Genomic DNA, 12,003 nt, shown 5'->3' with positions numbered 1-12,003 from the left:
ACTGTACACCCAAATTCATAAAGCATGACAACTTAAAACCACAACAGAGGTACGAAATAATTTCTCAAGTTGTCAGATTATTTTATGTGATTCTATTCATTACCCCCCTCCAGTGGCCACGATGTCAGGTATACCCATTAAAATGCTAATCTTGTCCGGCAGGTGTGATGAGGGCCGCGGGCTTATAGGTAAGGGGAGGTAATTCTTGCCGTCTCGGTGATAACGAATACCGTGTGACGGCGGGCTGTGGCCTCTTGTCGAGGTGATCGCCCGCTTGTCGGCTTTATTCATTCACTGGTCTTCGGTATACGCTTCCCTGTCACACAGTCGCCCAGTCACACAAACTATATTTACCTCGCATTGCGTCCCGGAGTCAGTTTTTTTCGCCGTTAGTTTACACAGACACAGCGCGCCGATCAAGTCTGTCCTCGTTTATTTTGGGGGGCCGGCCTCAGGTGTTCCAGTTTCAGGTGTGAGAACAGGATGATCTTGTTAAAGTTCCCTGAGTAAATTTTAGCTAACTGTGGAGAAATTTGTAAGGTTTATTGGGACAGAGGGAAGTTGCGACACTTGTATTTCTCATCCCGACCTCATCGGCCTGAGTTGACAACAGTGTATTCTCGACCGCTATTGTCTCCCGCTCTGTCCAATCAGAGGAGAGCTGGAAGGGAAGAGAGACTCGGCCAGCCATCCGTTGCGGGAGGGAGGACCGCGGTACGTCGGCTAGCTTCTCGCTACAGCCTACAGGCAAGCAGGCTGCCTCTCCCCACACCAACCAATCTCACTTCACTGTATGACTGACACAGCTAAGGACAAGGGCGACTCTGCCGGATCGATTTTCGGTTCGCCTTTCACTCGCTACGGACTACCTGATTTCGAACTTCATATTAAATTGTGTGTTTTTGTAAAAGTGAATTTAAATTGGAATTCGGAGGCACGTGTTTTATTTACCGATTCAAGCCAGGATGGTGTCTAGCTACCCACGTGTACCCGAGAGTAGGGGGGACTAGCGGAGCTCGATGTGGGTACCACCCGCCCCCCACAGAGCGTGTCCGGCCATAGCTGCAGGGTGCGATACCCCACCCCCCGGGACCGATTCCCCACCCCCTCGGCCCGCCTGCAAACTCTACTGCCTTCAGACGGGTTAGCGGGAGACCAGTGTGGATACCTCTATAACAGGACTTCTTGTGTTTGTGTTTTAAATGGATATCTTGTGTTGTTTTCATCGATTTTTTGGGATACGAGCACATGATTGGAAAACAACTTTACTAATCAAGGCTCATTTTTTATGAGACAAGTGAGATTTTTTAAGGAGTTAGAATCTCTTGTGTAAAACCTTTCAGTGTGTAAAAAAAAGTGTTTTTGTCCATCCGATTTCAACTTGTTGTGTTGGATAGTGGGATTTGTGTGGTTGGCTCGACAGTGTTTGGGCTTATTTTAAACACCAGTTACTCGTGAAAGTGGATTTCTATTCAATATTCCGATGGAAGGCAAGTTGTGTACCCCAGGTGTGTGAATGTGACACTTAGAATGGAAGCGAGCGTCCAATTCGCCCAGGGTGTTGGCAAAGTATGAGGACAGGCGCTGTTTCCTGGGAATTTAGCCCATGCAGGTAAGTTCAATCCTACACGGACCCAAACCCTCTATTTCCAGCCTCCCACGGCATAAAACCACGCCTTCAAGCCAGTCCGTGGGCCGACACAGACATGGGACTCACAGTGTTATTTTCGCGTCCCCCCTTTACTGCGAGACGGCATGTGGGTGACGTGCTTGGGAAGCATGTAACTGAATTTAGGCATATCAACCATAGTAGTTTTCCGGCCGGCTATGTCCCCGGCCCGCTCGGACGCTCGTCATGCAATGCCCCCCTCCCTCCTTCACCCCTCATATTGCCACTACCCCAATATTTACGCGGGTTAAGTGTATTTTAATTATATTCGTTGTATTCTAACAAATTTGATATCCGAAAAAGAAATTTCAATATTATTCCTGTTGAAATATGTTTGTAGAATTAGCACTTTGTGTATTAACAAATTTACAAGGACAAATCGAACCAAAAAAACGTTAGTTGACTTCGTTGATACTGTGGATTTATTGTGAGACTTGAAGTTAAACTTCACAGTCGACCTTAGACCCAAATCTGCTGACAACACAGGACGGAGCCCTTGTTCGCTTCGACCCTGTACTCCGTCTTCAAGTAAGCATCGACTTTTTTCGGATGTGAATGAGATGTTTGTTGGTAGGGAACATATTTAGCGAGGAGAAGTAGTGTTCGTATAGGGGGCGCTGTTGAGAGTCTTCGCAACACCATCCAGAGAATCGATGTTAAATGAGCTATCCTGTAACATTGTAGCATACATAACGCCGGAAAACCATCTTGACGTGATTTGAATAAGTGATAGGTCTGCCTGACATATTCATCATGTTAATTGAGAAGTGTTTTGTCAGTTATGTAGTGGATGCATGCTTGAATTATTTCATTACTTTTTGATCCAATTAATTATCAAAGAAAAACCCATAAGATGTCAAAATCCCCATGAAGATGAATTAGTATTATACTGGTTGTTTTTTTCTAAGACAATGGAAGTCTTTCCTTCACGATGAAAGCCTGTCGTTATATAACCATCAGAATTAGAGCATCTATCATGCCCATTGACACTAACGTGCGCCGCATGTAGGCGACGGAAGCTAAAGTTTTTAAAAGTATTTAAACCATCTGCCGTGGGCAAATGTACCTTCGTTTAATTGAGACCTGTAGTGTCGAGCGATAGGGCTACGCTGAGGTTAGGTTGATAATCTCAATCGACCTTTTCCCCTTATTTGAGACACGTAATCTTGAGAGAGGTATCATCACATCTTGATTCGACCTAGTTACATAAATTAAATAACCTTGATCATTATCATATCCTAGTTATTTATATATAAGTTGAGTAGGTATCGACAACACAGGTCGTATCAATATCCCCGAACTACAAATCACTGATAGATTACACAAGCACCCGACACCTGTGACGGCTACAACAGCAAAGCAACGACGTCAACATGTATGCGACCCAAGTACACTTCTCTTACAATATAGATAGACGATTTACAATTTTCCCTACGACAGGTGGGCTAGCTTACCTGGATTTAATATTAACAAGATGTTGAAGGGCAGGTGAGAGGATGAAAGCCAGAACTGATTACAGGTGTACATTGCCGATACTGTAACACATAGAGTATTTAGTGCAATGGATTGCCGTCATTGAGAATGCGACGAGGCTTTATAAAGCCTCAGTTTAACCCGTCTCAAATTCACGATGTGTGTCATTACATTAGCTGCAATCTAAGGCAGGCACGATCTCAGCGTTAACGTCTAGCGCGGGGGAAATCCTACCGCTGTTTCCCCTCAAAATGTATAACCACGAGTGAATGAGTGAGTAAATGTGTCGTATTTAGCAGTATTTCTGCACATCACGTGTTTTACACAGAATAGGACTATCAAATATAATTATTTTGGAAAACCCGGTTGACTGCATGACAAATATATTCCTTACCTATTAGACTATACGGGTACCAGTAGGACATATATTTTTTTTATACGAACATATACACAAACGTTCCAGCGTAGATATCTATGTGTGCATATAGTTTATGCCTTAACAGCTGCCTAGGGCTGACACACACCCGAGAACTGCTCGTGTTGTTTTGAAATCTTGAGTGCCAGTTCGTGATTATTTTATGTTCTTGACATGGATGCGTCGGTATAGGTCAGAACCACGACAGATTGGGTTGCTTTAATGTCGATCAGGCAGTGTGTATTTCTTACGCTAGCGTAACAAGCGACAAACCAGGTGAACGGTGAACAAATAATGAGACCGCGTTTCGTTGTATTTTAATTCAAATGCCACGAATGAAGAGAAGATGAAGGTAATAAAATCATGATGGCATGATAAAATCTTTTCACAATAATGCTTTAAAATCATTCATCTGCTGTACCAGGTAACAATCATGATGAACAGCACAAAACCCTTTGGAACAATGATGGTTAGAGAGCAGCCAATGAGCACATGTTATGTAACTGTGTTGGGTTGGCGAGGCAGCCCACGTATGCGACTGAGTTTAAGATGTGCAATGTAAGTGCGCGTATGCCGGTGCCTGGTCTTTTTACCTGTGGGCGGAATATCAATCAGTGTTCACCTGCACAGGTAGATGCATCATGACTCTGATGGGATTCTTCACAGCAACTTTCATCTTTAGGATTTACTCTGCATCACCTTGAAACAATACTGCGGTAGATAAAAAAAAGGCGAATAGGATATAGGTACATCCTGAAGACACTGACTATTTAAACGTTAAAAATCAATAAAAATTCGCCATCACTCGTTCAACTTTAGGAAGGAGTGACTCGGTGCTAGTGGCTATACACTGTTAGGGTTATGTTAACTGTAGGCAATTGTAGACCTTTCTTTTTAGGGTGACGTGGCCAGGTATTTTCTAAAGAAGGAAGAGGGGAGCCCTGGCCTCCGTGTGTCGTGGAGGCGTCAGCGACGACGAGGCACGTTCAGAGAGCTCGCCCCATGTGCCTTGGCATTCTAGAAACAATCAAGTTTAACTGTAGTGTTTAGTGTCAATTAGTGGCCACACACAACCAAACTGATAGAGTAACTAGGCTACTGTCCGTTGGGCTACCCCACAGTAGCAGCCCGTCATATCGCGTGACAGAATTAAGGACAGTGGAACCTCGTTAATCCGGACTACCATCTGTGATCGTCCTGATTAACGAGTCAATGGTATGAATTAACGTACGTTTGGAACATGCGTTCCTGGCAGTACTGTCCAGGAGGTTGGGTGTCCGGCTTAGCGGGGTCCGGATTAACGAGGTTCTATTTGTATTATTGTTATTATTTTCTTAAATATTTTGGTTGTAGAGATGTCCGGTGTTCCTATGACAATTGTTCTGTTGTTATACGGTTCTGTTAGCCGAGTAAAGAGAGGCGATGTTTTTTTGTGAAACGTATTACTAAGATCACCGTGTCCTCCTGGAGCAAGGGCAAACAACCGCTAATGTGCTAAAACCCCGTGTGACCTTCTCGCAAAACCTACATAATTTACATCACGTTGGCGTTTGTGTATAAAAGATTCATTTCGCCGATAAATCAGATTTTGTGTGTCTACGGAAGTGGGCGTCCCACCTATTGGCACACAGGGCAGGGAGTCAAACCGCAGACACAACAAACTCGGCTCGTTACGGGGTCTCGCCCCCGCATACGCAATGTAGTGCACACACACACATACCCACACAACCACACACACACACACACACACACACACGTACATGGCAGACACAGCCGTCTGGTACAGCTACTTCACACCTTGGTTGAAGAGACGCTCAAGTCAGAAGGATTAACACACCTGTGGCGAAGCCGGAACGCCCACACTTGGGAAATCCCGCCCGTGCCTCGAAAACAACCTCCGCCAGCAGCACGTGTAGATCAATACTCGTTCCACGGCCCGTCCAAATGTTGCGTATTGCTTTCAAACAAAGAAAAAATGTTTCTATAAATTCTGATATTGATGAAGAACGTTTATTCCGTTCATAAGTGTACATGTTTAAGAATATTCTAGTAGTATCGCGTCGGGGGACCAGATACAGACCATATGAAGTACAAGTTTGGGATTCGAACCGTGATCTCTGCTTTTCGAGCGAACGCGTGGACCACTCGGCTACCCAACTGCCCCCTTATTCAGGTGTATGTAATAATTTACTGAGGTCATTGACAGCAGCAGCATGGCGCCTTCGCCCGTACTGTACGTAAATTCATGATAACAGAATGCGAGCACGTAGCGTACGGCAATAGCGGGTTAAAGCGCGAATACGTAGAAAGCTGAGCATGTTGTAAATACTAGATAACTATGAGTTCACAGCAAAACATAACTGACCCCGATAACAGGGAATCACGACCACTTTCGCGCACTCATTATGACATACTTTGGTTGTTATTTCATAACGCTGACACAGCAGGTTTGACTATTTACCCTCGTAATTGAAAGTCTTGGTCCGAGATATGTTATATAGGAATAAAGAGAGCTTAATGTACAGCCATACCGATTGCTGCGGTACAGGACAACTTCTAGATACATAGATTATATATAGTTCCACGTTGAAGGTGTTCAACGGTATAAGAGGAATGTTTAATCTAAACCGCGGCTTCATTGTTGGAGCTAGCACACGACCAGAGAGGCCAACAGGACCTCCGTGCAATAAGCTTGCATCACAGATCACATATCACAGATCGCAGATCGTTGTCACATTTAGGTTATGCAGTCAAGTAACTTCATCTCGTGTCACTGGTATAAAAATTACGACTTAAATTACCAGGTATCTCTAGTACTTCCTGTTTGGATGTGTTGAATTTAGACGCATCCGGTTTACATTTCTCAATGAATTTCTTTATTTCCCAGAAGTAAATAATTACAATGTTGGTTATGCAAAACGAATAAACATATTTATACAATAGTCAATATGTATATAATACAAATTATTTTTAGGATCAGGATACAATATGGTACATGAAAAAAAAAATTATTTCGTGCATGTAATAATGTCTTTTTTAGAGGCTTTTAGAGGTTAGAGTGCTAAATACGGATAAGACATATGGGTAGACAACATCATTTGCTTGATAAGGGTGTTAGAACCTACACCGCTCCTGATTGTAATAAAGAAGTTTTTCATCCATATATCTTATCCTTACTATGTAATAATGTACGATGAAACCCTGTTAAACCGGACTTTGTTATTCTGGAGACGTCACCTTTACTGGTGGAACCGTCAGTGTGATAAATGAGACGTGTGTCCCCGTTTCTGGAAGTTCGTTAATCCGGGCGATTGTACTGGGAAAATATTGTCCGTATTAACGGGGTTTCAATGAATATAATATTTATTATGGTAGCTGTTGACGGCACGCTTATGTGCATGATAAGCGTTTTGCATACCATGACATACAGATGAATGTACATCAATTTGTATGTTCTCCACGTCTTATTTGTATATACATGCCCGGACCATGTAGAGTAGTGATTACTTTGTCATAAATATTTGTTGGTCTCCGGCTACCGCGCACACGAACAATCATTAAATGTGGGTTTACAAAGTTTCAGATGTCATTGTGATTGCTGATAGTGCAAACTGAGCCATACGTAGGGCCCGACACAACTATAAAACTTGTGACATACACAGCACCTCCCTGCTGCATCTGTATCAGACATTGGCTGAAACAGACCACGCTGAGATACTACCACGACGTCGCGTCACTGACAGTTGTTGTTGCCGCTTCCACAAACGGCGTTCTCTGCCGTGACGAGCAAGGCTATAGCTGAAAATAGGACGCTCGGAGAAAAAAAAAGAAAATTATGTCGGGGAAAATCTTGTGTCAACTGTGTGGGGTTACTTGAAGCATGCAAACAATGCCATATGGGCCAAACATAGGTGGGCAGTAACAACCCTGTCTTCGTGTTTAACTCTCAGCGGAGAGGGGAGAAGTTATTTCAAATCTTCTACCACGTGCATGAGCTTTGAGGTATGCACAGGACTGCGCGTCATTGAGATTTATTGCTTTTACGAAACAGGCGGTTCCCCGATATGAATGCAGTAATGAGACTTAGCTTTGTCTAGCGAGGCCGGCTTGCAAAATAGGCCGGCTGCACACGACTGGTTGTGAATGACGAGAAGGATAGCTGCCTTGTCATCACAGACTATACTTTCTATACATCTCTCCTCCTCACAATCCCGAACCTGCCGACATATAAACACGCCTCAAGGATTTACAGATATTTCAAATTATTAACTGAAAAAAAAATGTTTTACATCGAAATCACCTGACTGGTCACTCGATAAGGCAACGCGTCTCTCTTGTCTTATTGAACGCGTCTTCGGGAACGGCTTAACGTTCTCTCCACACACCGGCCCCTTAAACAATTTCACCCCCCACCAACCCCCTCCTCTGTAATGTATAGCAAGAAAATGAAAATTGTGGCGATGTTTCGCTATGTGAGCGTGGAGAAGGATGCACTTGTTATTGAGCAATGTAAAACTAAATAGGGTATTTTTTTATTTTTCTCTGTGGCAGGACCAAGGTGGGAGAGCCGTAGGCTGGCCGCTAGTCTGGCGGTTTAATCAAATATTTGAGGGAGCGATCGGTATGGCTTGTTACAACGGACACCAGACAAGTGATTAAGTCCTTCTTTGATGTGCGTCGACATTTACTAATTAGCCATCATCTAAGACGATATTTTTTCTCTGTGGCTACGTATATTTGACCGCGAGAATTGTAGTGTTTCTTCAGTTCGTTAGGTTTCTGTAGGTCAACCGACGGCTGACAGAGTTGGTGCACTCTGTGACCGGGTTCGACCCTCGGTCAGCGGGCTGTTTGTCGCCTTGGTCCGACAGTCTGCCGGGGTCGTGTCGACTGCGCGACGGTCATCTTTACGTGCTTAGAGCATTACTGACAACAAACAGGAGTTGATCCCGCGTAGAACCTGTCTAAGAACTGTCAGAACAAACCGCCATTGGTCTGATCATTTAGCTGTGTAATGTGTTTACAGTTCAACAATCTTACTGTAACTTATAAGGAGGTGCTCATACACGCATCCTTTACAATATGTTTCGAAAGCGTTACGAACAACGTGCACCTTTACTATGCATATTAAGTTAAGACCTGTACTATTATTCACCGTCCGTTTGTCTTTATGGCGAACGCGTCAAAACCAACAATGTGACTCTTTTTTGGTAAGAGTTCTATTTCTGTTCAGTGTTGCATACATTTAATGGTTGTATTTCACTAATGTTGCATGTTAGTAGGTGCACTTAGTGTCTTCTTAGTCCATATGCAACTGTACTTCACGCTTCAAAAAATAAGCACAAACATATTGAAATCCGCATTTTTTTTTCTTTCTGTACAAACCAGTTTGAGATGTTCACATCAATACAGGTACCTAAATATACGTGTGAATTAACCTATTAGATAACGACATTTCCCGTAGTCATGATTTGTATTCAAATTAGCGACGGCGATTATGCCGCTCACATGACCTTGACTCAGTATTTTGATGTAATTTCTTTTTGGTGTCAACACTGATATATTTGTATGTTCTACTCTGTTTACTGACATTGTATCTCGCTGTATCGCCCGCGTACCGGTGTTCATGTTATAGCGCCACTATGATGCTGCAATTATGCTATTTGAGTCGTAGAAATGAACTTACTCACTCAGACGTTTTGACGTTTGTAGAATGGTTTTCATGGCGTTATATTTTATGAAATGTTGCATTGGCATTGGTATTTTCTGTTTGTTGCTGAGCGTTGTATTTACGTTTTAATAACGTAGACTTGACGCTGTATTGACATTGTATTGATGTGGTGACGTTCAATTGACGTTTTTTCACGTAGCGTTAAATTGACGTTATAACGCTGAATTGACGCTTTCTTGGCGTATTCATGTAGTGACGTTGAATTGACGCTCTTTGACTTTGTAGTCATGAATTAACGCTGTTTTGACGTTGTAATGCTGAATTGACGTTCTAACGTTACCTCGACGATGTATTGAAGCTGAAACGTTGAATTGGCACTGTATTGAAGTTCAATTGACTTTATATGACGTTGTAATGTTCCATTGACGCTGTGTTGTCGTTGTAGCGTTGAATTGACGTTATATTTACGCTGTATTCTCTGTTTCAGGTTGTTGCCGTTGCTGCTCATCATACTCTTGAGTATCCTAGGCGTTAACGCAGTAAGTAACAAATTACTCTACCTTAGAGTCGAGAATTTTCGACTACTAGTGTCTCGAACTATCTCACAGGAATAATTATTGTTTTGAAATCGGGAAATAACTAAAAAACCAAGTTCGTATAGTTTACAGAAACATTGTACAAGTAAGCAGTTTATGTCATACATTAAAGGAATATCTATACAAAAGATAGAGTAATAAATTGAAAACCTCGGGAAATGACACAAAGATGTGATTTTTTTTGTTTTTTTTGGCAAAAAATCAAAGCTGTCAAGATGTGTTCACCATATAATCATAGGATTATATGTGCACTAATTACAATTAGTAAATACCTAACTGCCCAGCGGCTATGCAACTTCCAATGGGTGAAATAATGTCAAGTTTAAGAGTGTGATTGCTTGTGTATTTTGTGGAACAGAATTACATAAACAGCAGCACAAGCTTGAACACCAAGTCCATTGAGTCATATATGTGATAAGCATACAAGGAACAATCCCCTTAGGCTATTGACACTGATATAAAAGAATTATTTTAGTCTGAAACTAATTACTTCAATTATAGTCTATAATTATTCGGGTAATCTGCTTTTCCGGTTATGAAAGAAGTACGTCTTGCAAATATTGACAGAGGAAATGTAGCGACCAGCGTGTTACGATACTCATACAACGTAATTAACCAGTACAAACACTAATAGTGATGAAGCGGTCAATACCAACACGACTGCTTTGTCACAGACCGTGTGTACTAACCACTGTTAACAAACAGTTCCTCTACCGCGCCATCGAAACTGTAGACCTTGCAATATGATGGGACTGGCGAATGGCGGCCGTTATCTGTGTTATGGTAGAACGTCAGCGTGAGAAAGGGGTGAGCGCTCTACCCCGGTCATATTGTCATAAGGCTCGATGACCCTCCCCGCCCCTCCCCCATCCACGGGTAAACAGCGGGTGCCAGGGTGCCGCCACTCACACTGTAAACATCCACCGTTAGGTATACTGCCAGAATCTCCAGCTTCAACTGTACTGCTCTTATGCACTAATTAGTGTGTGAGTGTCGCCTCGCACGGGTAAGTGTTGATAATGCCTCTAGTTTAATTGACGTTTAGGCTTTTGAGAGAAGTGTGGGACTTAATCGTGATATGTGGTATCATGTAGCTCCGTGTACAAGGCTGGAGCAACGTTTATTCGGCAGCGTTATGATCCACACCAAGCCCGTACTAAGCCATGACAGCAGACGAAATGTACTCGAGTAGCCTCCCCTGACGGGCACATGTAACCAAATGTAACATTTATCGACTGGTGTTTGCTTAGAACCTGCACTCGCCAAAAAGAAATTCGTTAAAAAATTGCTGAGCAATCAAATGCTCCGGTTCCGATTGTTAAAACAGCTCTCCTTGACATAAATCTGAACTTCGGGAGATCTTGAGGTGACAGGGATACAGAGTGGGTGAGTTAGTGAGTGATTGAATGATGTGTTACGCCGCAGCAGTATGTTCAATCTGAATCACGCCAGTCTGTAAATAATCGAGTAACGATGAAATTTATTTTTTATTATAATTTATTATTATTAATATGATGATGATGATGATGATGATGATTATTATTATTATTATTATTATTTAATAATCATAAAGAGACTAACCGTAAATGTAGTTCAAAAGTTATCAAGTGAAACTCATGGACAAGGGGACGGCGACGTCAGTCCATCTTTGTTTGTAGATGTCTCCCTGTGATTCAGACCCCCACGGGGGAGTAATTTGTAATCAGTGAGGCGGGGACATTCCAGGGTGGCTGAAATCAGAACAGCTTGACTGCATTTGAAATGACCATTTGCACTGACCAGTAGGGTCCTTGCAGTAGCCCGAGGCATACTTTGGCTCATTAATTATAATTACAAATACAAACGTTGACCTTGACAGCAATAACGCAGGGAAAGCTCCAAAGGTCGATCCTGGCCATTGTTTTACACACTTGACAAGCTCCACAGCTTAACAAAACGGGAAGGCAAAGTTTAGCGTTTAGAGATTTAATCGGTAATCTTCCAATATTAAGCTAAACCCTCCCGTGGTGCCCTTGCCCCCGGCGTTTGAAATCCCCCCGAGTAAGTCGCGTGTTAATAATGATTGCCACGATGAAAAGCACGTCTTTTCAATCTTTTTGTTTCGCTTGAAGGTGATTTTAAGTGCTCTTGTAGTTGTCTCCCAAATGTACAACAAGCTGACGAATCACGACAAGGTCCC

The 12,003-nt window shown here is 42.7% G+C and overlaps 1 protein-coding gene across 6 annotated transcripts in view; it reads left to right on the top strand.

The window, feature by feature from the left end:
- LOC124119573 (fibroblast growth factor 17-like) overlaps positions 1-12,003 on the top strand; it is a 137,583-nt gene that overhangs the window by 106,873 nt on the left and 18,707 nt on the right. For 5 of the 6 annotated variants that reach the window (XM_046482124.2, XM_046482127.2, XM_048393378.1 and 2 more), the window contains exon 2: positions 9,716-9,767. In XM_046482124.2, coding sequence (XP_046338080.1) covers positions 9,716-9,767 — 52 coding nt within the window. Of the gene's footprint in view, positions 1-381; positions 1,613-9,715; positions 9,768-12,003 lie in introns of those variants that run through there. The other variant, XM_046482126.2, reaches the window with a different exon arrangement.

The sequence above is a fragment of the Haliotis rufescens genome, unplaced genomic scaffold, assembly GCF_023055435.1.
Source record: "Haliotis rufescens isolate VD_foot unplaced genomic scaffold, xgHalRufe1.0.p SCAF_12, whole genome shotgun sequence".
In the NCBI taxonomy this organism is placed as follows: Eukaryota; Metazoa; Mollusca; class Gastropoda; order Lepetellida; family Haliotidae; genus Haliotis; species Haliotis rufescens.
This window is presented reverse-complemented; position numbering and strand designations above follow the sequence as displayed.